Here is a 27,511-nt window from a genome sequence, read left to right as displayed (position 1 = left end):
TGGAAGCTTACAAACATCCAGACCCTAACATCACCACAGGAGTTAGACCAGCGCGTCACAGACATGAGTGTCCACAGCAATCCCTGCAGATGCTGTCAAAATGCACATTCTGGTTCAGGAGATCTGAGGCGGGGATTAGTGTCCACAGCAATCCCTGCAGATTCTGATGGAGGAGATCTGAGATGGGGCCTCAGACTCTCACAAGCGTTCGGGAGGATGCTGCTCTCAGGAGGATTACGCTCAGTCACAAAGAATCAGGGGACAGCAGAAGGCTGAAGGACTGAAGGCTGCGTTTGTCCTTCTAAATTTCCCTGCTGTACACCAGGCCTTCCCTTCGCTAACGTTTGAGGAAAGCAAAGAATTCTGAGTAACGAGCCACGCTGTGCACAGGCATTAAGGTGTCTTCCTGACCAGGGGTGTTTGGAAATTATTCATGTGAATTAAAAACAAAATCTTTTCCTCAGTCATCACATCGAGGACTCACAGTGTCATGCACCCGAGGTAGCTTCCAAAAAAGAAGAGAAAGAAAAAGTCCAACACAGAGGCACAGGGACAGCTCCACCTCGCGTCCCTGTTTGGCTTAAGCGGGAGGCATGTTGGCATCTCCCCGATTGTTTTGCAGCTTCTGTGAGAGGAAATCTCTGTCCTCAAACCAGGGGACCTGGAGGAAGTTCAGTCAGGAAGTTCCAGATTCCTCTAGGCTGTGTTTTTAGGATTAGAGAGGAAGGCACAGTTTGGGGGAAGAAAAAATTGCCGACCCTTTAAATCTGGGTGGCGATGTCAGGCACCTGGGCCAGCCCCGCCCGGAGCCGCTTCTCAAGTCTGACCCGGACCTGTGGTGACAGAGGACGCAGAGACCGTCCGCCCCGGGGCTCCCCGATATGGCACGTGATTTACCACCAACCCGTATCTCATCGTCTCATTCTGCAAATAAGCCACCGCAAAGCTGAGAGGTTATGCAACCTGCTCAAGGTCACACAGCCTAAAGCTGACTGAAAATGGCAACACTGCCCAAAGTCATAGTCTAGTCTTTCCAATGACTCTGAGGGAAAAACCAAAGGCAGGTTTTGCAAAGCGACCCGGGTTACGCTCCAGCGCAGACTGAGGTTAGTGTGAGGACCGCCCCCACCCAGCCCCTAGACCTCGCCCTTCAGGGGCAGCGGGACCGTCCAGACAGGCATGAGGGCGGAGATACAGGGGGACCGCTTCCAGGTTACAGCCCCGAAGCGGGGCAAGCACTTCCGGAGCACAGCACATCAGGGTCATTAAAGGTCAGCAGGCTCTGAGGTAAAAGTGAGGTGTGCGGGTGACGCTTAAAGGTACATAGAGATTACTAGGTTTCTCTCTAGTACCCGAAAATAAGATGATTCTAGCCGAGAAAGTTTTGCCCGCGCTCAAGGACACTCCGGTCGAACGGCCTACCGGCCTAGCGGGCGCCATGTTGACCCCGGCAATTTAAGTAGACGACGCACGGCTGAGGCAGGCTAGGAAGCGTCGACGCGGTGACATCACAGACCTGCGCGGAAAGGCGGTACCAAACTCATCCACAGGACCTTCCTGGGCGGGCTCTCAGCCTGCGGGGCCCGGCCCTGATAGGCGGAGCCGAGTGGAGTGACGGCCCTGCCCCGCCTCCTGGTTGAGGCGGGGTAGGGTAGGCAGCCTTAACACCAGAGTGCTCCGGGACAGCGCTGGTAGGATGGGGTTCGCGAAGCGGATAGAGGGGCGGGCGGGCCCGAGTGTGCTGCCTGGGCTTGATGCGGAGGCTTTCCTCGCCCCACCGCCCTCGAGTTGCGGGAGAGCCCTGGGCCTGCGCGGGCTGGCCCTGGCTGACTGGAAACTGAGCAGCCCCGCCCTCCCGGTCCCTACCACAGAAGCGGAGTCAGAACCTGGGCCCGCCGGGGCGGTGACCAGATGTCCCGCTTCCTGAACACTGACGCGGCCGAGCCTCCTCCCCGCAGGCTTCCGGCTGCCGCCTCTGGAGCAGAGTTCCTGGGTTCCCGAGTTCGAGACCTGGGCCGTGTTCCCGGTCTCAGAACCCTGAAGAGGGTTCCTGAGCAAGCCCCGACGACCTCACAGTGGGCGGGTGGCGATTTCACTCACCTGGGCAGCAAATCGTGCCCACAACGGCAAAGGAAAACATAACATTTTGTGTTTAGACAGGCTGCAAAGTATAAAGTAGCGCAGCTGACATTTCTTGGAGTCTTCAATTGCTTTCACCTGTCATGACCCCAGTTTGAGCTATTTGGCAACGAAGTGTCACGCCTTGTTGAATAGTTGCTTATTTCATTGTTGAATAGTCGTGAATACTAGTGTTTAAAAACAAATATGGATGCGCAAAAGAAACGGGGAGAGGAGCAGGGACCTATATGTGAGATTTAATGGTGCTCTTACTAAAAGCATATGTGTTGTTCACTTGGACATTGACAGAGCCTTTAACTTCTCTTTTCACAACAGTAGCGACCCGCCCCTTCTGCATAAAGTTTCAAAAGGTCAAGAAAAAAGACCACACGCCTTGCTAATTGGAATTTCTTGCCAAGTAATTAAATAGTAAATCGCATAATCTATGTACTGAACAAATATAGAATGTTTAATTTAAAAAATTTATAAGCCTATCGGGTCAAGGTGAGAAGGGAAAAAAGTTTTCTTTGAAAGATTCCAGTGTTTAATTAGAATTCATTGAAACGACTGTGCTTAGCACAGAGAATGATACGTTAGAGGAAAGCCTTGGAACAATGATCAGCATAACACCACACAGTATGCTGAATAAGCTATACCAACTTACAGCATTTTTGTTTTTTTGTATTGCCACTTCCTCAGCTAGAATGAAGCACATCAACCTGTCCTTTGCAGCGTGTGGATTTCTGGGCATTTACCACTTGGGGGCAGCATCTGCACTTTGCAGACATGGCAGAAAACTCTTGAAGGATGTCAAGGCCTTTGCTGGGGCTTCTGGCGGGTCCTTAGTTGCTTCTGTCCTGCTAACAGCACCAGACAAAATAGAGGTAACTAACTAGTACCTAAGCTGTGTTTCTCATCAAGAAATTAAGGCTAGAGGCAAAAATGAGTGTTGACTTTACTAAGCTAATTTTGCAGAGAAATAATCCTTTGCCTGAGAAGCAGAAAAGGCTAAGGCTTTTAAATGTAATCACTAGGGATCATGTGCTTTCACTTTAGGTGACAGTGAAATAAGAAAATAAAATGCCTTATTTCACTCTTGACTTTTTATTTATTCTTAAGATTCCTTAAGGATCTGTTCCTTTAAAGCAAAGGATATTTCTTCTTTCTGTGATCATGAGAAGAGCTTGTAGCCTGTTTTCAAGGCCTTGAACACGTACGTGGCCAACAACTCTGTTCACTACTACTCGTAAACAGACTTACAAATTAAAATGTGGGCATGCAATTTCTATTAAGTAGAATAGTATGGGAATTTAATTTGTTTTTAATTTTCGCAGTAAGAGGAAGCTCTGAGTTCCAAGTTTATCCAGAAGTAATACAAATAAGCCTTAATTATGTATTTTATTTAATGCAATCTATGTTTTAAAAATCTGTTTTCTACTATCTAAATGGTGATCAATCATTCGCTGACTGTGAGAGCTGGTTCCTTTATGAGGGGGCTGTCATATTTACTAATTACTTTAATGGCTTTGAGCAATAATAAAAAATAATAATTTAACACATTCATGCCCAAGAATAAATTCTAGTTACATCTAAGATTTCAGAACTGCAGAATTTTAAACATCAAAATTTTTTTCTCAAATCTTTTGTGAGCTCCTTATCGAAGAGTAGCTGGAATTGAGGCCAGTTATTGAGCAATCTACTTACGTTTACTTCCCATCTTTATACGCTTGATTGACAGGGACCTAGAGAAGTGATTAAAAACTGTAGCGATTACACAGGATGAGAATCTTAAGTCAGGAAAAGTATAAATAAGATGTGAAAACTTCCACCAAAGTAGCAGAATCTTATGCTAAGAGTTGCAGTGTAGCTTTTTCTTAGAACTTTGTTTCCTTTTGGAAGCAGTAGGCCCCTGAGGGATCACTTCCTCCCTTTTAGTGTAGTCTTTCCTTTAGCTAGGCCAAATGCTGACTTTGGAGTTGTATAGACTTGGTTTTCAGCCCTCAGCATATGTAGAAGTGTCTTATGCAATTTAGAATGAAGATGATTTAGAAATACTGCAATAATACAGCCACTTACTTAACTGAAATTCTGTGATATTAAGACATTAAATAATTTGCCAGAATTTGAAACTTAACTGTCCTATTTTCAAGTCAAGTTGCCTGTTGTTTATTTTTTGCTCTAAATTAGAGATTCTGTTTTATTGTCTGATCATGTTGGTGTGATAAAAAGGTTAAACGTTTACTGGGTGCTCCCATGTGAAGGTAGAAAATGGTTTTCTTTGTTTACTTTAGGGTGTCCTCATTTCTCCTTTTTCAAAATTACTTTCCAGCTAAAATCTTTTGGCTCAAGGTTATTTTATTTCCTTTCTTTTAGCATTTGAAGTAATCCATTTGTAAGATAGCTTTGAGTTATTTCAGCAATTTTTTCTACCTGCTCAAATTCCTGTTAGCTCAGTTCTCACTGATGGTGTTAAGTTCCTCGAGCTTTCCACTGTTGTGACAAATAGGTGCGTAATTAATCTTGTTCTGAGCCTTTGCATGTATAATTAAGAGGAGCACCTGATGCTGGGCATATTTTAGGTGGTAGGCAAATTTAGACACCAATATGGAACAGCTCAATGCCGCCAGGCCTTTTCTCAGTCCTTACAATTTGCCAGAGCATGGTGGGGAACTCAAAGGCAAATAAGTTCATGCCTGATAAGTTTACAGTCTGGCCAGGGATGTGGGCATTTGTGTCACTGAAATTCATGCAAGGACACAGGCTAGGAGGGCAGTCCAGCATAGAAGAAAAGAGCACATGTTTGTGGGGGCTCCCCAATTTCTCACCTAGAAGCTTCCACTGGCTTCCTGACAGGTGGGGCTGTGTCCCTTCCAGGTCTCTAGAGTCCACTCACCTGACACACTAAATGTGACATTACCCAGCAGCAGATCTGATTCCTTCATTCCACCTACTGATGGCCATAGGACAGCAGGGCCCAAGTTCCTAAGCATGCCTACCTCACAAGGCCTACTTGTGGCTTTCCAGGATGGATGACGAGTTCCAGCTGTGTGCCCCTCGCCCCTCTTGCTATTGTATTTAGTATCGCCCTTTTATACCTCTAACCCCTGTCCAAGTCCTCTTCATATTTAAGGTCCCAGCCCAGTAGTTAAATTGCAGATGAAGCTGTTGGCAACCCCTGAGGTTGAAAATTAACACCCAGTATATTCATGTCCTGTTGCTGCAGTGACAAATGACCAAGTTAGTGGCTTCAAGCAATTCTCATGTATTATCTTACAGTTCTGGAAGTCATAAGCCTGAAAGGGTCTCTCACTGGGCTAAAATCAAAATATTAGCAGGGCCATCTCACTCCCTCCAGAGGCTCCTGGGGAGAACCCGAGTCCTTGCCTTCTCTAGTTTCTGGAGGCTGCCCACATTCCTTTGCTCAGGGCCACTTCCTTCATCTTTAAAGCTGTGAGCGTCTTCACATCTCTCTAACTCCTTCCCTTTGCTGACATGAGACCCAACCACATGATCCAGGGTCATCTCCCCATCTCAAGATCCTTAACTTCATCACATCTGCAAAGTCCCTTTTGTCTTGGAAGGTCTCGCAGTAGTCATAGCTGGCAGGAACTGAAATGAGGACATTGTTGGGGAAAGAAGAAACCTCGATTCTACTGACCACACCCTCATATACTTGCTCGTAGCCTCTGTGAGCCACTCTTGGAGGTGCTCATGAGTCATGAGTCATGTACTCTGCATCTGCTCCTCCACAGCCCATGGGCTGGTCTGGTGCTGACTGCCTGGTGCCAAGTCAGTTGCTAGATTAATTCATCAATTAATAAAAGACAAACCTGGGTTCAAATCCTGGCTTTGACATGTATTTTTGGTGAGTTACAGGGATAGGCATTTAATCTCCCACCAGGCGTCAGTTTTCTTACCTGCTAGGTGGGATCATTACACCTACTTTGCAGGTTTCTTTTTTTAGAACTTCCAGAGGCAGCCAGTGTGGATGCTGGTCCCGGGTGCACACCAGATTCCCCTCAGGGACTTCTATAAAACACCAGTGGCCAACACTAGTCTCTAAAGACTCTGATTCAGTTATTTGCCAACCACAGACCTGAAAACTCCTATTGCTATTTGTTATTTGTATTGTCATTGGGAATCATCTGGGTTAGACCATTGGAATCAAAGTGCTTCTGGGGGCCACAGAATTGGTTTATTATGTTGTGAAAATTTATTGAAGAATGTGCTAAATTATAATTCAAATCAAGCCTCCAGAGATTTTGCAGATGTAGACAAAAGCCATCTAAGGTGGTTTGAAAAGAAAAAAGAACATTAGCAATTGTGAGAATGTGTAACTTGTCCAGGGTTCAAGAGTAGTGGGTGAGAGCCAGGCCAGGTAGGGGATTTGTACACCAGTAGTAGACCGTGACTCTAAAGACTGGGGTTGGGGCAGTAGAATCCTGTGCTTTGTGTGACTGATGTAGAGTTTTAGAATTGGAATGAACTTTTTAACAATGCAAAGGGTCATTTATTAATATTCTTTTTCAGAACTGTACCCAATTTACCTACACATTTGCCGAAGAAATTAGAAGGCAGTCTTTTGGGGCGGTCACACCTGGTTATGACTTCATGGCCCGACTGAGGTATATATATAGTACCTTTCTCCCCAAACAACACCAAGACAGAGTGTTGATGACTCTCTGTCCACAAGGCAAGCCCAGCATTCTCTCTCCTAAAATATTTACAAGTTGTTCAATAATTAAAGGTGAATAATGTGGATCACTTTTTCTTCTTTAGAAGCAGAATGGAGCTGATTCTTCCTGCCAACGCTCACGAGTTGGCCCAGAACCGCCTGCACGTATCCATCACCAACACTAAAACCAGAGAAAATTACTTAGTCTCAAATTTCTCCTCCAGGGAAGATCTCATTAAGGTAACAAAGCTGAGCTTCTGTCTGAGGCAGTCAGCTGGTACTGACTTAAATACTTCATACAAGTAATGAGCATTAGTGCATTCTTTAGGTCCCACCTGCCCTTTCCCCCTGATAGATGCTAAGTGCTAGGTAAATTATGCGTTTGGTACACGGACCCACCAGGGCACCTCCAAGGTCACCTCTAGACTTGTTGTGACCTAGCGGCTGCAGGACTTGTTCAGTGTTTTCTTTTCCTGCTGACATGCAGAGCCTCAGAGTTATGTGAGTCGCTGCTTCAGCTGAGTAGCCATAAGAGTTCCTTGCATTACTGTAGCTGATACTTTGCAGTTCATGTAAGACTGTATTCTCCTAATCTTTCAGCAGTCCTCCATAAGTCAGCATGACAGGTGTTACGGTGTCTTTAACAAGGGGAGATAGGAGGGGGAGATGTTTGTGATGAGCATGTGCAGGGACCCAATGGTATCCTGCTTGCCGGTGGGAACCCATCTTGACACTCAGGTCTCTAAGCTTTTCCATGTAATGTTCCATTTTGTTTCATCCATTTTGTTTTGATGCCTTTCTATCCAAACACATTTCAAAGTCGTTGGGTTGAGAATTCATTATCTCTGGGAAATATGTCAGCTGATTGATTGGTTTCCAAGTAACGATGTGCTTACTAAGGAAATGGCTTTAATATTTGTCCATTGGAAAGTGTGCGTTTTTCTTAGAAAAGCTCTGCGATCTTTTCTTTATTTTGTGTGCAAATCATGGAAAGCTTGGGGTAATGTGGAGAATGTATATTTTCACCCAGCAGCAGGTAATGGCTTGAGAGTGAGTGGTAGAAGTTCCGCTTGAATTAGGAGGTAAATGCATTGATTTTTACTGCGTTCAGATGCTATCATTTGAAACACTTAACGAAATGTTGAATTGACAAGTAAAATTACTTTGCCACTTAATAGATTAGAATATTTTTACTCAATGTACCTATTATGCCAATCTCTTACTTATAAATTGATAGTCTTTTCACCTTAGGAAAAGGTACATTTCTATAATCTTACTATGATATTATGTAGACTTGACCATATAGAGAGAAGGAGCTAGTCAACCCATACCTGAATTGTCACAAGTTGTCAAGGTCCAGTTCAGACAGATCAGACTGTGTTGGGGGGTGGTGGCTTGTCTCCTCCAGTTTGCCTAAGAATACACTGTGTGTGCTTGTGTTATTTACAGCAGGAGGGGACCTCTCCTCAACACCCCCCTTCCCGTGTAGCCTGGCCCTGTGCTCTGTCCACAGTGGCAGAACGCTGAGTCCTGAATCCTTCGGCCTCCCATCCTGATTTACTTGTCACTGTTTAGTCTGTTGCCCATTTTACAGTTTTCGTATTTAGCTTTCATCACCTGTCTTCCTTCGCTAGATGTTAGCTCTGGGAGTCCCGGATTCCTCTGCTGTGCTCACTGGTGCAGCCCAGCACCTGGCACCTGGCCAGGCACAGTGTGAGTGCCATCATGTGTGAAGCAAGTATACATGAACCAAGGTGGCTTTTGTCACAATGGCCTGTTTTTTTTTTTTTGTTTTTTTTTGTTTTTTGTAGAGACAGAGTCTCACATACCACCCTCAGGTACAGTGCCGTGGCATCACACAGCTCACAGCAACCTCTAACTCTTGGGCTTACGCGATTCTCTTGCCTCAGCCTCCCGAGCAGCTGGGACTACAGGCGCCCGCCACAACGCCCGGCTATTTTTTTGTTGCAATTTGGCCGGGGCTGGGTTTGAACCCGTCACCCTCTGCATATGGGGCCGGCGCCCTACTCACTGAGCCACAGGCGCCCACAATGGCCTGTTTTAAATCCAAAGAACAAGGCCGGGCACAGTGGCTCACGCCTGTAATCCTAACCCTCTGGGAAGCCGAGGTGGGTGGATTGCCTGATCTCACAGGATCCGGACCAGCTTGAGCAAGAGCAAAACCCTGTCTCTAAAAATACCAGGCATTGTGGTGAGTACCTGCTACTCAGGAGGCTGAGGCTACTCGGGAGACTGAGGCAAGTGGATCGCTACGGCCGAAGAGTTTGAGGTTGCTGAGAGTTATAACGCCATGACACTCTATCCAGGGTGGCTGAATGAGACTCTGTCTCATAAATCCAAAGACCAGACAAGCTAGGCCCTCCCTATTCAATGAACTGGGTGAAATAACATTATCTGTTGGAGCCCAGCTGGTTCCGTGGTCTGCGTCTCTAGCATCCTGTTCTGATTCCATCTGACGCCTGCAGCTTAAAATGAATGGTCATTCTCTTCATGCCTTTTATGTGGGAGTGTGGGAGGCAGAAGATGGCCTTTGAAGGTGCCCATACCCTCACCCCCAGGGCTTGTCAAGATATAACCTTACACGGCAGGGATCTTCTAGGTGTGATTAAAGATCTTGAGAGGGGAGATGATCCTAGATTAAGCAGGTGAGCCCAAACTAAGCAGGTGAAACCTTAAAATTGGAGACCTTCCCCGATTCAGTGTACCATTGCTGGTTCCGAGATGTAGGAACCCATGGGCCCTAGAGACGCAAGGGCTTCTAGGAATACAGCTCCCCACTACAGGCAGCAAGGAAAAGGGACCTCAGCCCTGCAATCTGTGGAACTGAATCCTTCTGATACCTGAATGAGAAAGGAGACAGTGTCTCTGGAGCCTCAGGAAGGAACACAGGCGGCCCTACCAACCCCTGGATCTTGCCTGCATGGGACTGCACCAGACTCCTGACCTTCAGACTGCGTGATAATAAGTTTGTCTTGTTTTAAGCTGTTAAATTGGTAGTAATTTGTTCTAACAGCAGTAAGTAAACAAGACGTTTTTCCATTTCCTTTGTTTTGGATAATAACTATTCAGAGAATTGGTGTAATTACTGGAGTTCATTGAGCAGAAGAAAAGTAGTTGACACCAATGTATAATACCTCGTCAGGAGAACACTGCTTCATAAACACACATACACTCATTCTGGGTTACAGAAGAAGTGTTCACAATGTTTAGTAAGATGCGTTAACCTTTCTCAGAATGGATAAGAAGGAAGGATGGGTAGTTCCCTGATAGCAGATGGCGAGGACCAAGCCATATGGAATCCGTGCCTGGAAGACTCATGGAGCAGAACAGGCGAGGTGAGGAATGAGAGAGCGGGACTGCTGTCTGCGCCTGGCTCGTGTGCATGTTGCTCTTACCTTGTTAGTGGAAGGAAGCCCCCGAAGCCAGCACCACTCCCCTTAGTTGGAGACAGGAGGATCGGAGTCCCCAAAGCCAGCAGGTGAAGCAGCCTGATGACTTGGACCGCCCTGGAGTCTCCCCAGGCTGTACACACCTGGCTCTGGACATGCAGCCCTGGCTCTACTTTCCTGCCTCTGGAACTTCTATAGACAGGATGGGAGAGAGATTGGTTAGAGCAGTGGTTCTCAACCTTCCTAATGCCGTGACCCTTTAATACAGTTCCTCATGTTGTGGCAACCCCCAACCATAAAATTATTTTCATTGATTAAATATTAAAGGGTTGCAGCATTAGGAAGCTTGAGAACCACTGGGTTAGAGTAAGGGAACGCAGGAGGGTACTGCACGCCGGAGATTTTAACCTCCTTTATGTCTTGTTCCATGTTGTGTTTTCTATCCATTTTTATCAGTAACTCATTTATTCTGCTACTTGCTGAATTTTTTCTTTTAAATTCCTGGCTTTTCAGTACCCTCAATGAATCCCCAACAATAAAAAAAAAAAAAAAAAAAATTCCTGGCTTTCCATCATTCACCAGCAGACTGCTGCTCTTTATAACAGAGCACCTGTGTACCTGAAAGTGCCCTGGAAACCCATGGCCTAGCGTAGGACAGTGTCCTTCTGAGGTTGTCTCCGTGCCCCCCGGGTGGTTATTAGTTTGGGTAAGCCTCCTGGCCATCCTGACTAGCTTGTCATTTCCCCGTGTACTCCTCTGGGATGAATTATTTTTGAACCTCCACTTTCTCAACTGTGAAATGGAGTGATTAGCACAGTTACTAGTGTTACTCTGGCAAGTGAATAAAGCAAGCCCAAGAAGGTGTGTTCCAAATGCTGAAGCCCCGTGCATGTTGATTAAGGCCAGTCTTTCATAAATAATGAAAATGAGATAAACACACACACACACACACACTGCGGCTTAGCACCCAGTGTGACTCTGTCCTGGAGTTAATGTTAAACTGCAGCTTTCTCTTCTTCTGCCTGAGTAGTGCTTACCCTTTCTTACCAATTTTATTCTTTAACCCCTTACTTATCACCTTGTTCTTCTTAAACAATGTGCTAACCTGTATCTATAATATTTCAGGGAATGGATCATCCTGAGCTTTTCCTACCCTTGAGCATTTGATTATATAGCTTCCTCTTCACTACAGGCCTTCTTTTTTTTTTTTTCAGTGGTTTCATGTGATGGCTCATACTTAAACTGTATTAATTAACTTCACTTTTAGTGAATCAAAAAATTAATCTTTTATTTGATAGCTGCAATGTTAGTTGGTTGTTATCTGAGAACCTTTGCTGACTAAGTATGTGGTCCAAAGCTTCCTTTTGTTGGGGATTGGGTTTACATAGAATTCTATCTCGTGTGTCCCTGATAATTTATCTCTATCTTTACCACTTTATACACCATTGCAAGACACATGCATGGCCTTCAGGCATTCTTGTCTCCAGAATTTATTGACGCTTAACATTCCCCTCCTTCCCAATAGTGACTACACCAAGGCACAGGTCACATCTCCTACCAAAGTACTTTGAGGTCGCCTGAGGAGGTGAGATTTCTTTATGGAGTTCAACCCAGGCCAGAAGACCCTCCTCCAAATATGTCAGCTTTTTCCCCCTCCAATACTTAGTTGGGGTCCCACAGCCAGAAAAGTGTTCCTTTAGAGCACCAATTCTCAACCTGTGAGTCGCAACCCACAGGAACCGTATTAAAGGGCTGCAGCATTAGGAAGGTTGAGAACTACTTCTTTAGAAGATCAGATCCACTGAAGGTTTATGCCTGGGGGTCACTTGTCTTCACCAAACCAACACCAAGCTGAGACCAGTTTCTGCAAATGCAGGAAGCATTTGGGAATGGAAAAAATCTCTGAGGAGCCAGTGCATACCTGGCCAACCTTGCTGTTGCTATACTGTGGGATCCTTGGCCAATCTCAATTCCTGGTAAAGGTCAAGTGAAATATATGTGAGCATGCTGTGGTCATGCTGAGGTGCCCAGCAGCGGTACGTGGTGGCCTTTAGGACCTCCACACTCCTGGACGTCTCTGCGCACCCTCCGTCTTTTGTGCGATTCCTTAGTGTCCCCTCTCCTTGTGCACGCTCTACACATCATGCTCTGAACGTCTGGGTGTGTACACTTCACTTAACCCAACTCATTTGTTTTAGGTTTCAGATTTTATTCTGGGTTGTTTTTCTTCAGAAGCATACACACGGCCAGGAAATCCAAACCCATTTTAATAGTTAGCCTTTAGCAAAGTAAAACTAGGGAAGTAAGTCCTTTGTTTAAAAGAAATGTGACTGTATGGTGCCTCCAAGGCTGAGGAGAGATGATTTTTAGTCGACAATGCCATGGTGCCGTGGAGTCCCACTCTTTCCCTGAACTGGTTCAGATCATGGAATCTTTCATGTTTACAACTGATGCACACATGTGTTCTCAAATGGTCTTTTGATATTCATGATCGCTTCTTGCTAGAGATTCCCAGGGAGACCGTCAGGCTCAGTGGTGTCACTGGCCTCTGGGTCTTGGTGTCACTGGTCTCAGTCACTGTATTGGGAAGAACTGCCCAGTTTCGGCCGCTGTATTGGGAAGAACTGCCTGGTTTTGGTCGCTGGAACCTCCTGAATATTCTCACACATGGACAGGATGTACTTACAGCAAGATCTTCTTGCACTTAGCCTTGAGAAGGTGAAACAAGGACTGAATTTAAGATGGGTCATTATCTTGGAAAAACTGGGGAAGATAAATTTGAATCTGTCTTTGAATTTCAACTACACCAGTAGGCTCTGTATAAACAATTAGATTCTCATTAAAGTCCACAGTAAACTTTAGGCATAACTGAAAGTTGTTGAGCATTTACTCTCTAAGGGAGTTAGGCCACATCATTTTCTCAACATCTCTTCTGTAAAATGCAGAATGAAGAGCACCTGTCTGAACGTGCATTGAGAACACACTTGGCAATGTTTTAGACTGTGCTTACAGGAAGCCATTCACTTCCACTTTTATCTCTGTGTATTTGGAAGGAATAAAACCAATGTCAAATCAGTGGTGTTGCACATGCCTAAGGTCCAAGCGCTGTACCCAGCCATGGGACATGAGGGGCAGGCTCCTGCAGCAGCATTCTCACCCGTGGCCCATGTGCCACTGACATCTGGGCCCATGATGCTTCGCTGTGGGGACTATTCTGTGTTCTGTGGGAAGTTTAGCAGCGTCCCTGCTAAAATCAGCCCCAGATGAGAACCACAGCAGTAGATGTACTAAGATTTTTGGTGAGGTAAATATCACTGGGAACACTGTGAGGTTAGATGCACCAAAAACACGTGTTTAGACAAAGTATTTTACTACATGACCTCAGAATGTCTCCTTCCTCAGAAAATCCTACTTGCCTGCAATCAAGTGGCAGTAAGCTGACCATGGGTAAGAACAGCCGCTTACTTCCTAACTACCTAAACCTCATTTTCCCTCTGAACTTAGTTTGCTGTGCAAATCATCAGTCCCAATACAGGGAGGGCAAGCTGTGACAGAACAAATACGTTGATTTGGAGGAGTGGCAGGTACTTTCCAGCTTGTTGCACTTTTCATATTGTTCAGGGGGATTTTTACTGTTATTATCTGTAGGAAAGTAATTGGATCACATTTTTCATCTATATACTGCAAAACAGTTCCAAGCATTAACTTGTCAATGAACTCTGCATTATACTTTGACATGGGGGTAAAAGAAAAAAAAAAAAAAAAAACTCCATCATTCTGGTTCTCAGGGTGGTGATTTTCTGCAGGCTACATATGTCTGTGCAGCAAAATGAAATAAATCGCTGTATTTATAGAGTGGCTTTGGGCCTTCAAAGACCTCTAAGCGCTATAATTTTACGATATGTGCACTGTCCGCAAATGGTTCCAGTTATTGCTGTGGTGTGATGTTGCCTTTGCTGAATAACTTCATTCAATACCTATATTATGCTTGCAAAACATACCTAGGATATGTAATTTATTTTATTTATTTTTTTCTTTTTAAGGAATAGCCAATTGATGAGAGAGGCTGGATTTCGTTAGGGTGAATGTAAATACTTTAACCATAAATACCTTTCTCTGAAAAATGCCCAGCTGCTTGTGGTGTCACTGCTCTTAGTGGGCGGACAGGGTTGGGCTGCAGATACTTGTTTTCTGGCCTGGGTCTGTTGTCGCTTTGTTAAGTGATCTTCAGCACGTCACTGCAGCCGCTGCTCACTGCTGCTCTGCCACTCTGTGGAGTGGGCATGGTCACTGTCACCTCACACTGTTCCACTTTGTGGCACGTTCAGGCTGAAGTTTGAGAGGAATGCTTTGATGCAGGCATGGCTGCAGGTACTCTTTGTAAGATTGGATGGATCTCACATGAAGTTGGTATTGTACCTTGCAATGAATAAATAAATACATACAAAATAAATAAAAGTGGCTGCTTACCGCTGAGACACAGCGCTGCACATGAATGTGCTTTCAATCTACCAGTGAGTGAGCAATTGAGATAGATGTGCACAAAGCTGCTGGGGAAAGGACCAAACATGAGAAATCTGACTTGTGTGTGTTGGCCCTGACAAGACACATGAACACATATTACCTATGAAAATGAGCCTGGGTCCTAGTGCAGGCTGAGCCGCGTCTCTTTGGGAAGCAGTCAGGAGAGAATTAAATGAGACATTGTGTTTGAGGGTGTGTCGCAGGGTCCTCTGCAAGGATGTGCACCTGGAGCGTTTGCACGGGCCCCCACTATCAAAGGGGCCTTGCAGTTGGTTTAATGCCCTCCTGTCACCATCCTGCAATTCTTAATATTATACTTTGTGAACATGGGGCCCTGCATTTGTGTTTTGTACAGGGTTCAGAAATTCTGTAGCTGGTTCTGACACCTCGCACCAGCCTGGCGCACCAGAACCCTTTAACACCCTGGTGCACCGGAACCCTTTAACACATGGCTGTTTCCTGTCTGCTTTGCTGTGGGAGTCCCTGTGTGGTGCTGTCATCTTTGAATCTGCCACTGCTGAAATCTGAGGCCCCAGGGGCCTAATGCTAGAGGAGCTGTCACAGTTAGGACCTGTCCCCTGGTACCCAACGTGCCACAGTGGCATGGGCACAGTCCTGGTTAATCCCACTCATGGGGGTTTGGGGTGAGCAGTTGTCTTCATTCCCATCACAGGGAGAGGATCAGATGGCTGTGCCAGGAGAGAGACACAGATCCCTTTCCCTGTAGAGAGTCTGGTAACTGGAGAAAGGAGACGTGTCCAGGCAAGAGCCACCACCAAAGAAATCGTCTGCCTAGTTCCATGTACATGGTACAAAAATCAACAAGGCAGGAATGGCTTGTCAGGTCACAACTCCAGAGTCTACACTGGTGATGGGGTTTGTCATTTAGTTCAATTCACAATAAATAGGCTTTTGAGAGCTGGCCTAAAAATCATACCTATGATACTGTTTGGTGGGGTAAAATGCCTTCTGAGTTCTGAATAATTCTAGAGGAATCATTTACAAATTAGTATTTGGGCACATAATCCATTTCTAAATAATGTATGTTGAAAAAAAAAATCACGCAGTCTTTAACAGGAAACAGCCATGGAGTCTTTTATTGATCAGTTGAAAGATTATAGCTTAAAAAATATTCAGCATCTGAGGCTCTATGTTTTCAGCTAGAATACTAACAATTTGGAAACTACACTGCAACATAAAACATTTACATTTCAGAAAAGCCATCAGAGCCTAACTTCTTCTGTTATAAGGAATGGTAATATCCTAAGTGACAATCTTTTTCAACTTTTTAAATGGAAGATAAAGTATAATTGGTGTCTTTACTTGCCAGGTTTCCATTATCTGTCGTGACCACGTCACTAGAACTTAAAATGTGTCGTTCCCTTAGCATATCCCAGTGACATAAATTAGAATCTCTCTGAGCTGTGGACTGATCTCCCTTAGCATAATCAGGGGAGTTTGTTCCTCTGGAGAATAAGATTTTTACAGTTTGTGATAGAACATTAGAAATGATTTATTTGCAGCCTGCACACACTCATGAATTTAGGCTCACTTTCAATTTAATTTTGCAGTGACTTGGATGTGTACAATGAAAGTGCTGACTTGTGTGTGTGTGTGAAGGTGATTAATTTGGAGAGAGTGGATTTGCACCTATCTTTTCAAAGTCTTTTCAGATATTAAAAATGTTATCTTTTATGTAAGTATGTGCAGTGGTGTATTTGAAATATACGGAACTTATTCATTTAATAAGATTTTTATAGCAAATACTAGATCAGATTTATTATGTGAATGTTAATGTCTGTCCTCATGAGCTGTCTCTCTCTTGTATCTGCCCAGGTGCTCTTAGCCAGCAGTTTTGTGCCCATTTATGCAGGACTGAAGCCAGTGGAGTACAAAGGGCAGGTAAGGTTGTCACTGAGGAGTGGCCAGAATCCCCTTATTTGCATGTTTCTTTGGAAAGATCCAATTTTATGCTTAACCTGGTATTTCCAAATCAGTTTATATATTTTTTTTTTCTCATAAGTAGCTTTGCTTCTACCTAAGAGTAAGAAAACCAAATGTAGGCACTGTGGTACCTTATCCTCAAAATCTCATGAATGGGAATGATTGACTAGAAATGCTCTTATTTTCATCTTTAAAAAATACTTATCCCAGGCGGCGTCTGTGGCTCAAAGGAGTAGGGCGCCGGCCCCATATGCAGGAGGTGGTATGTTCGAACCCAGCCCTGGCCAAAAACTCAAAAAAAAAAAAAAAAAAAATCCCCTTTTTTTTTTTTTTCTTAACACAAACAATTTGTGTTAAGAAACACAAATTGTTTGTGTTAAGGGATTTTTTTTTTTTCTTAACACAAAGATTTGTTTCCGCCACCTAGTAAAGTGCTTCTGGCCTACTCGAAGCCACATTGCACGGCAGGCTAGGAAAGGCTGGGGGCTCACACCCTGCTCAACCACAGACAGGCTGCCCTCCACTCCCCCATGTCTTCCACTGGGAGACCATCCAGCCTCCTCCCAACCTCCATGTACCAGACACCTATGCCACTGAGGGCTGATGCGCGTTTGTGTTTCTCTCTCCTGATTTAGGGTCCACGGGTATGCCAGCTCTGCTAGGAAAATTTAGATGTGGGCTAAAGTCAGCTCCCCCTCTGCAGTCCCACACTGTTGGTTCCCAGCACCTGTTCTACCCTTGATGGCTCCTCTGCCATAAGGATATGAGCCCAACATAGGCATTTAATAATCAAAATCCTCTCTGCTTAACTTGTACCAGACATACGCATTTCATAATCCAAATAGCGTGTCTATTGAACACATACCAGAGATAGGCATTTTATAATCACATATAGTATCTGTGTACATATTTAAAACATTCTAGATATACAGTTTTTTTATAATCAAAAAGTAATGTATACTAGAGATAAGCATTTTATAATTAAATTCAGTAATTATTTAACACATACTAGAGATACATATTTTGGTTTTGTTTTCAAGACAGAGTCTCACACTCTTGCCCTGGATAGAGCGCCATGACATCATCATAGCACACAGCAACCTCAAACTCCTGGGCTCAAGAGATCCTCCTGCCTCAGCCTCCCCAGTGCTGAGACTATAGGAGCCTGCCACGGGGCACGGTTGATTTTTCCATTTTTAGTAGAGATTGGGGGTCTCTCTATTCCTAAGGCTGATCTCAAACTTCTGAGTTCAAGGGATCCACCTGCCTCAGGTTCCCAAAGTGTCAGGATTACAGGTGTGAGCCCCCATGCCTGGCCTAGAGATATATTTAACATATACCAGAGAACCAGAAATATGTATTTTATAACCAAATACAGTATTTAATATACGCCAGAGATATACATTTTATAACTAAATGTGGTATCCATTTAGTACATAGGAGAGATACTTATTTTATAATCAAATAGAGTATCTACTTAACATATGCCAGAAATATATATTTTATAATCAAATAGTATCTATTTAAAACATACCAGAGATAGATTTAATAATCAAATAGAGTATCTGTTGAATATACCTAAGAGATATGCATTTATAACCAAATAGAGTATCTATTGAATATACGCCAGAGATATGCATTTTATAATCAAATGTCACATTTATTTAGCATGTACCAGAGATATACAGGGTATCCATGAAGTTCATGTGCAATTTGAAATAGTTGTCTATTTTATAATCAAATAGAGTACAAATTTAAAACATGTCAGATATATACATTTTATAATCAAAGACAATATCCATTTTACACATGAGTATTTGATTTTATATAATCAAACACAGGTACAGCATATACCAGAGACCAGGCACATGTTCATGGACGAATAAGTGATGTTGGTTTGTATCTGTGTAATGTGTATGTATTTATTCATGAGTAAGTACAAGCAGTGTTTTCCGTGTCACTCATTCATTCATTCATTCAGGCACTCCCTGTGAGGGCCCAGCACAGGCCTGTTCTGGAGGAGTTGATGATCTCACCACAAAAGAACTGATTTTTACAATCTCCTTGGGTAATAGGATTGCGGAAACGTCTCTGCTCTGGTCCTGTTAGTCCTCAGAGTCCTCTTTCTTGAGCTTCCTGGAATCCTCTTTCATGCTGCCCATGTGATTGTTGGCCCAAGCCAGTGTTCCCCGGATGGTTGTGTGGCAGGGGCAGATGAGAAGGCTGAGGTATGGGGAGGCAGAATAATAGGGTGAAGGCCACGTGGGTATGAAGAACAAGAGCCTGAGGGTTACTGTCGTGTCTGCCGGACTGTTTATCAGCCACAAGTGTGCAATATATTTTTTGTCATGATGAACTTACGTATTGCAGTCTAGAACCCTCTTTGTGTCCAGGTAGGAACAAAATCCATTTTGTTTGTTTGTTTTTAAAAGAGCAACATAATATAATTTAAACATCAGCTCACAGAACGCACATGAGCTTTCCTATTTTTTCCTACTCTCAATACTATCTCTCAGAGCTAATAAATATTCTGTTTTCAAGTAAAGGATCATCTATTTTGTCATCTAAAATTTTACTTGAGACATATCACACACTTTGATAATTATTTTAGAGTTAGTTAAGTATCATTTTCACTCTTGTTGAGTAAAATAAGTAAAAAATCAACATTTATTTTTACATATAAATTTTGAATGAAGATGCTATCGAAATATACTTTATATTATGAACTTTAATTTTATAATGATCTGAAATCTAAAATAACTTTTACTTCAAGCTATTGCTTTATACCATACTCGTGTAAAAAATGTCAGAATGGTAAAGAAAAAAATCCTAAGACATTTCATGAGATTATTGTATATCACTGTGAAAAGGGCATTAGAGATCAAAAGTCATCAGAATTGCTGATACAATGATAAATTGAAAGGTAATGACTGAGAAGATGGGAGTAGTGTATAGTATTTAAGCAAGACTGAGGAGGTAGGATTTGGAAGATGAGAGAATAGAATAAAGGTTCTAACAGCTGAGTCTCAGAAGCCTGGTATGCTCTAAGGCCGTTCAAAACATTTTCCTGTTTATTTAATATGAATAGCAGTATTATGGAAGAGGGGCATGTGGTAGAGGCTCCAAGTTCTCTTCCAATATATACTTTACTCTTATTACTTATTTACAGAATCTCATTTTTTAGCCAGACCTATCGCTCTGTAGCTAGAAGGTGACATTTTCCCGCTTCCCTTGCAGCTAAATGTGCCCATGCATTCAATTACTGGGCATTGAGATGCAAAGTGGATTATTAGGGGACTTACAAGAAGGAAGAAGGTTGTATGCTTTTCTTTCCTGTTTCCCAGAACTTAGATGTGATGACTGGGGCTCCAGTAGCTATCGTGCACCATGAGGTCACTTATCCTATCCTGGAGATGGCTGCATAGTGAGCTGTAAAGTCATGGGTTGGGTCCTGAGTGATTTGGGATGTATGACCCAAAGACTAGGAATGGTTGGAGTGTCTTATGTGAGGAATCAGAGGGGACTAAGGAGGTATTCCATGATGTGATTGAATGACTACTTTGCACATGTTTACAGAGTGACAGCCACCATTCAGCAGCAGGGAACATGGGGCCAAGAGCTGTGACAAAGATGGAAACGATCTCACCCACATCCCTTGACCATGGACAAAGCCCTAGGACAATATCTTGCTCATCATTTGGTGTCTGTGCATAGAAGGCATATTATAATTACTCATTGAACTGTTGAACCTTGTGCCTCCTTAATGCATAGTTTTCCTTCGTTGTATAATGGAGCCAGCTCCGTGCACACAGCGAGTGACAGAGAGCCACAGGGACCTTGAGTCATTTATAATGTCAGAAAGTGACAGCTCGGGAGTATCCTTCTCCACTTGTTACTGATTCCCTATAAGCAGGATCACCTCCCACAGTCTAATGGGGTTTACACACCAAGTTATTTTCTACAGTTTTTCCTTTTCCATTTTCAGGGAAATGTGAACTTTGCTTTAAATATGGTGTTTTCCAGTGGGTAAAAGCTTTTTGTGTGATTTAAATTACATAAAAATTTTCAATTGTGCTGAAAACATCTCTCATGTTCTAGATTCTGGAGTTTTCTGGAGCTCAGGTTTTGATTTGTTTGTTGGCTTTGGTTGTTTTTCTAAATGGAGGAAGGTGGAGGTGGCTGAAGGGGAAGAAAGGCCCTTGGTGCTGGTTACGTTTGTGGCACAGTCACCCAAAGTGGAGAGAGTGAGCAGCCACCAATAGCAGCAACGGCCACCTTCTTCTCTTGTGACTTTTGTTAAATAGGTAGACCTCTTTGTTTCCACCGCTGTTGTGACTTAAGTATTAAGCATACAGGATTTTATTAGGATTCATTTGTGTATCCAATATTTCTAATCGCTTAGAATTATCTACTTTAGCACAGACCACAGCACAGACAGTATGAGTCCTGTCGAAACCTCACCCATGGATAGGAGTAGTATGATGTCTTTAAAATTACTTTAAAAAAAATATTAATGTAAAAGTTTGTGTAATTTTCTCTGGCTTCATCTTATGACTGTTTTAGCACTTGTGATAGTTATGCATTACTAGTGGAATTAGTGAATGGATGGGAGTAAATTGAAGTCAAGTCTTATATTTTCCTGCAGTGCGTATGGACTCTTTCCAGTGATAGAATCAACCACAGGAGTCGTCACACCCTTAGGCCATATTTTCACAGACTCTTGTCATCAATTTAGAATAAGAATGAGAAATTTGGAGGGAAGTGCTTAACTAATACTTTTTGAAGAACATTACTGTTAGCAGGCGATTAAAATAGCAAAATAGAATTATCTCTAGAACTGATATATGTAGATCAGAAGAAAAAGATGGAGGAATTTACATTGTTTTCGTTTGTCTAAGTTAGAATTCAAGTATTATTTTGACTCTGTAACATAAAGACTATCAATAAAGAGTTTATCCTTGCATCACTCTCGTCCATTGAGGCTTTGGCATTATGGTTTATTAATCCTTTCATTATTGACATGTCTATAAAAAAGCAAATTGTGGAGTACTCTGTGTTACTATGTATTTATATAAAGTTGCTACTGTGGTCCTTGGGCTCAGATTTCTGTATTTCTTCCTGTTTTAGGCTTTTCACATGGAGATGTAATTCCTGCACTGTCAACAGCAAACTGAGTTGCTGGCCTTGATACCAGCTCGATTTGGCTGGAGGGAAATCTATACATGACCTTATAGTTACTCTGAAATGGAAGCTCTTATTTTTCAGTGGTCTTTTAGACTTTTTTTACATTGTCCATTTAATTTTTTAAAAAACATTCTAGTCTTCCAGAAATATTTTCTACATAGCAATTATAGATTGTCAACTGCTAACTAGCTCTTTTAGAGTCTTTTCACAACTTGCTATTGTGAGTCACTAGGAAGTCAGCAATCTACCAAGAATCAATATACCGTAGAGAATGACAGGGCTTCTCCGCCCTTTTTAGGAATTTTATTTTAACCTGTCCCCCTTTGATTAAAAACATCTCATTTGTCTCTTCTTCTGCCGCAAAGGGGAGATGCTCACCTTTGTCCTGGGAGGTGGCCATCTTCTTGTGCTTTTCTCCTTCTGCTCCATTTTACCAGTGACCAAGAGGGTTGGGCATGGCTGTTTGTGTCCTCTATCGTGAAAGCCACAGATACGTCTGCAAATATAAAATTATTTCTAAACCACATTTACTTCCCTTTGTCCACATCTCCTAGAGCCCTCACAAGACAATTCTGCCTCACAGAGTGTCCATGTGGCTTTCAGTGGGCGAGAAAGAGCAGGGATTGGTGAAGAGCCCGACTTTACCTATGTGCACTACAGCAGCAGATGTTTCATTTTCTGTAATGCTTCTGTGCAGTATCAGATATTAAGTACTCTTAGTGTGTGGTACTGAGCGCACAGCAGACACACCACCTCAACTCTGCTGTTGTGGAGGGACAGCAGCCGTCCACAATACATCAACAAAAGGTCCTGCTGGTATGCCAATAAAACTTGATTTACACAAGCAAATGGTGGGCCGGAGTTTACCAACCGCGGACCTACAACAAGTAATTCTGAAAAATCTGGTTTCATCTTCTGTAAAATGCAGAAACTGAATGTACTAGTATGACTGTCTGACTTTATAGAGTTCGTGTAAGGATAAAATTAGATGATGCGTAGCGCATGGTTTTATGACCTTTAGGCCCCGGGCCACGGTATTTCTAATAATTAGAGATAACAGTGTTCTACTCATTCTTCCAACAACGTCTTTTTTATTTGCTCGCTTTTTGAGCAAAATATACCTTACGATAATCGAGCCCTACATCAGGGTTCTATCACAAACGTACAGTGTCTAACCCAGAGCTGGGCACACACCGGGTGCTCAGGAAACACTTGCTGAGCGACTAAATCGGTCCCTTGAACTGAGGTGAACGCCTCATCATTTTTTACGTTCTTCCACTTAAATTATGTAATCGCAGTTGCTTGACTTCATAAAGCGTATTTTTAATAGGTACCCATAATACATTACTGTATAAAGCAATATTTACCAAGTACTGACAGGTGAGTGATCTAGCCTGGGTCTGTGTGACAGGTGCCATCGTCCCTTCAGAAATGCTTCCGTGAGTTCTGGTTTTCAGTGCTGTGACCTTCCGAGGACAACCACAGTAGACATTAGCCCCACAATAGGGCATGAGCTTTTCTTTTCTGTGGAGCAAGTGTTTATTTGTGTCTCTGTGAACTTGGGCATGAACTTTAACATGGAGCATGCTTAGAAGCCAGGCAGAACTGCAGAAAGTGTAGCTGGACAAGCTCTGGGATTCAGGGCTTGTGCTATAGGGTCATGGCCAGTCTGACTTTGAAACACAATTGCCTGTAGCATTTTTGCACCTGACCACTTGTTTCCCTTGAGAAGGTAGCGCAGTTTGAGGGGACCTCAAAGGTACACAGGGAACTTTCCAGCGTGGACTAGCAGCTGTCTTTCCTGTGGACCGTTTGGAGCAGTAGACAGCTCAGGGTATCATCTACCAGCAGATGAAATGCTGTCCATGAGGCGAGGATGTGGGTGGGGGGTCCCTTCCAGCAGTGTGTGGCATGCAGCTGGACGATCGGAGACAGAAGGGTGTAATATGCAAGGTTTTAAAGTGTCTGCAGAACATAAGATACAAAATGGTTCCACGCTTAATTTGGAGTTCCAGGAGCATTTGTTGCTGTAATTATTTCTTAGAGAAATTTTGCTGGAATCAGCATGCGTGGATGAGCGTGGGGCTGCTCTGAGCTCATGGGAGCATGAATTGGGTGTAAGACGTAGCATGTTCCGTATCTCTGAGCTGAGGGGCCTACAGCATCACAGGTGTTGGAGGAGCTGGCGTCACTGCACACTTAATCAAGTCACCTGATCAGCTATTCGTGTTCAGCCATTTATCCAATCAGAATAAGCTATCAAGAGCACACAGAGTTGGGAGAAAGGATATTTGGTTCCCTGAAACAGCCATCATTAACCCCGTAGTAAATTAGAACACGTTTCAATTTAATGAGCCAGACTGCCTTTCTTTTCTTTAAGTTGAGTAAATCAGATGAGCTCTGACTTAAAGTTATATGACATAGCTTTACTTTTCCTTGATGAAACGTGTGTGATTTTTTACATCATTGGTGACAGGTTCTGCTGAAAACAAGAAATAATTTTGGAATGTGTTGCCGTTTTTCCCCTCTGGGTATTATCCTATCCCAGAATTTGGTATTTATACCGAAAGCAATCAGGATTTAAAAAAAAAAAAAAAGCAAGCTCTGGAATAAAAAAGGATATTTTGGGCCCTTCTTTTTGCAAACATCCCTCTTTGAGATTACATTTATATAACCTGCTCTGTTTTATACATATATGTATAGATACCTACAAACACGTATTCACCTGTACATACTCACAGATGAATAAACATGAGTCCATACACATTTTATGATTATACATAATATTATATTCTTTTAAAAATAATGACGTGTAAATTTTCCAGGTCAGTTTTATTTTAATGCAATCTACTTACATTTTCTCCTCCACCAAAATGCGGTGCCCTCAAAAGAAATTTCCAATCCATTTTAATTTTTTTATTTACTTACCGTCATTCCCTTTGGAGGCACTGGGGGCTGGCCTAGACCTTTGTAAATAAGGTGGTCATTTTTTCACCATTTTCACAAATAAAAACACACAAGCAGGACAAAAGAGGGAGAAGCCTCTGCCAAAATGAGTTGTTTTCCCTGAGCGCAGGACTTTGCAGGCTGCTTTGTTCTTCCTCACTCCACCCGTGTATTGAACGGCGCAGCTTTGCTCTCTCTACGTTACGTTTTGCATGTTCAAGTGACACGCAGCTTATAGGCCTCTCAGCTAAAGATGTCTGTGTCCCCTCCCCACACTACTGCCAGCCACATGGTCTCTTGCTCTTTCCCACCCTTCATACACCCTCCCCTTGGAGAAATTTAGCACTTTCTGAAGGATATTTCTCATAACAGCTGTTACTGGGAGCACTGGACTTCAATTCTGTGCCTGACGGCATCTTGCCGCAGCTGATCATGGGAGTGCGTAGGCCCCTGGACACACTGAGATGCTTTGGCTTAGGACACACAGCAGAGAGGACCTTGTCGTCCTGGGTCTCCAACTGCCATTGCTCCGTGTGTGGCTCCCTAGATGGAGGTCAAAGAAGGGAAGCTGCACACGCCTCGACTATCTCCCCACCCTCCTCCTTGCCCTAAGACCCTGTCTCACCTTCTTCCCCAGGAGGCTTCTCTTCCCTGTGCCCTCTATCACCGTCCCATGCGGGAAGGTTTGAGAGCACCTGATCCTCTGTGGCTTCAGGACATAGCCTCTTCCTGGGAGCAGCTTTGGAATTGGAAGTATTTCTGGTTGCTCTGTTTATTTTTATGTTTGCCACAGAAAATGCCAATTTCCGGGCGGTGCCTGTGGCTCAGTCGGTAGGGCGCCGGCCCCATATACCGAGGGTGGCGGGTTCAAACCCAGCCCCGGCTGAATTGCAACCAAAAAATAGCCGGGCATTGTGGCGGGCGCCTGTAGTCCCAGCTACTCGGGAGGCTGAGGCAAGAGAATCACTTAAGCCCAGGAGTTGGAGGTTGCTGTAAGCTGTCTGATGCCATGGCACTCTACCGAGGGCCATAAAGTGAAACTCTGGCTCTATAAAAAAAAAAAAAAAAGAAAATGCCAATTTCCAATTCTTACCATAAAAATGGATAGTGGTAGAGGATGTCTTGTTCAGTGTCAGCAGTAAACTTGACTTTCCACTTGTTTGAATAACAAGCCCAAGCTAATTACATGTGGTTTCCTAGACATGCATTGCCATCAGTTAGAATGTAGGTGCATGTGCTGCAAAGTAATTTATTAACGTTTTTAAACATTTGAAGAGATCTCCTGATTCTGTCCCCAGTTCTTATATTGGTAAGTGGTATGCGCTCAAAGATTTGTTTTGCTCCCCAAACAGTTCTCCCATTGACTTAGTCCTCAGAAATAGTGATTGAAGAGCATAGCCAAGGCGTGGATCTTACTAGGAGGAAAGAAAGGCTCACTGCTGGTGTTCCTGGTGTGGGACGTGTCGTCAACGCATGCTGACGCGGGGTGTTTCTCCCCACAGAAGTGGGTGGATGGCGCCCTCACCAATAGCCTTCCTATCTTGCCTGTTGGTCGCACAGTGACCATTTCCCCCTTCAGTGGGCGACTGGACATCTCCCCGCAGGACAAGGGGCAGCTGGCTCTGTATGTTAATGTCGCCAAACAGGACATAATGGTGAGTGATTACGGTCAGCGGTTTCTAAGGAGTGCTAATCCACTAAAAATTCCCACTGAGTTCAGCGTCTTTCCCCAGCTCTGGCAGCTCATTCATAACTTTATGTATCAGTAGCATCTAGTGAGTATTTCACGCTTTACGAATCCATCATGCACGGAGACCTGGTTCCTGGGGACTGTCAGCTGTAAGTCCTGTGGCTGCTGATTACCTACCGATTTGTGTAATATTTTCTTGATCTTCACTTCTTTTTAACATTGATAAACTTGGTATGGCACCAATTTTAAATTCAATCAGTTGTTTGTTTAGAAAGATGGAGGTAGTAATAAAATATAGAGAAAAACATAGGGACCCAAATGAATAACTGATATACAAATATTAATTCCCACAATCTAGTCTAATTGTTGTGAACAGAGGGCCAAATGCTGCCTAGTCATGTTTGGTTGTTACATCTCAGGGGTGCTTCTGGCATTCAGTGGGTAGAGGCCAGGGGTATTGTTAAGTGAGTTGCAGTGCACAGGACATCTTCCCCAGGACAAACAAGTAACTGGCCTATAATTACAGCAGTGCCAAGGCCAAGAAACTCTCCCCCTAGTCTAGGAGGGGAGTTAACTTCTTAAGGTTAAATTTTGCCTACTTTTTTTTATTACTGCCAGTTGTACCTGTGATAACAAAATTTCAGTTATAAAGGTAGCATGTGTTTGTGGGCACTGTGTCATCTTGTTGCTTAGACTCCTGTCCTTCTGTTCTAGTTGTCCGTGGCAAACCTGGTGCGGCTCAACCACGCCCTCTTCCCACCAAGCAAGAGGAAAATGGAGTCCCTCTATCACTGTGGTTTTGATGACACTGTTAAGTTTTTGCTTAAAGAAAATTGGTTTGAATGAGATGCTTACAAGTTTATGTTGCAAAGCAGGTTTCAGATAGTTTTTGATAGAGGCTTCTAATTAAATTCATTTTAAAGAATCTCTCAGGACTCTGTTGATTTCATTATTACTCTTTGTAATGTTTTTGTTTGTTTTTAATATTTGGATTCTTACTCCGCAGAAAGAAATCACAGG

The 27,511-nt window shown here is 43.4% G+C and overlaps 1 protein-coding gene across 3 annotated transcripts; it reads left to right on the top strand.

Annotated features, from left to right (window-relative positions):
- The first annotated feature begins 1,256 nt into the window (after nucleotides 1–1,256).
- Nucleotides 1,257–27,362, top strand: PNPLA4 (patatin like phospholipase domain containing 4). Of its 3 annotated transcripts, none has more exons than XM_053580212.1 (7): nucleotides 1,259–1,691; nucleotides 2,818–3,002; nucleotides 6,649–6,743; nucleotides 6,898–7,033; nucleotides 16,564–16,629; nucleotides 26,307–26,456; nucleotides 27,206–27,362. In XM_053580212.1, exons 2-7 carry the CDS (start codon nucleotides 2,823–2,825, stop codon nucleotides 27,335–27,337), a joined length of 759 nt encoding a protein of 252 aa, XP_053436187.1. In that variant the 5' UTR covers nucleotides 1,259–1,691; nucleotides 2,818–2,822; the 3' UTR covers nucleotides 27,338–27,362. The 3 variants fall into 3 exon arrangements, with proteins under 3 accessions (XP_053436188.1, XP_053436187.1, XP_053436185.1); XM_053580210.1 differs by having other exon boundaries at nucleotides 1,261–1,691; nucleotides 26,304–26,456; XM_053580213.1 differs by lacking the exons at nucleotides 26,307–26,456; nucleotides 27,206–27,362 and adding an exon at nucleotides 20,248–21,622 and having other exon boundaries at nucleotides 1,257–1,691.
- The last annotated feature ends 149 nt before the right edge of the window (nucleotides 27,363–27,511 follow it).

The sequence above is a fragment of the Nycticebus coucang genome, chromosome X (assembly GCF_027406575.1).
Source record: "Nycticebus coucang isolate mNycCou1 chromosome X, mNycCou1.pri, whole genome shotgun sequence".
Taxonomy (NCBI): domain Eukaryota; kingdom Metazoa; phylum Chordata; class Mammalia; order Primates; family Lorisidae; genus Nycticebus; species Nycticebus coucang.
Note: the sequence above shows the minus strand (reverse complement) of the source record. Positions and strands in the feature narration are given on the sequence as shown.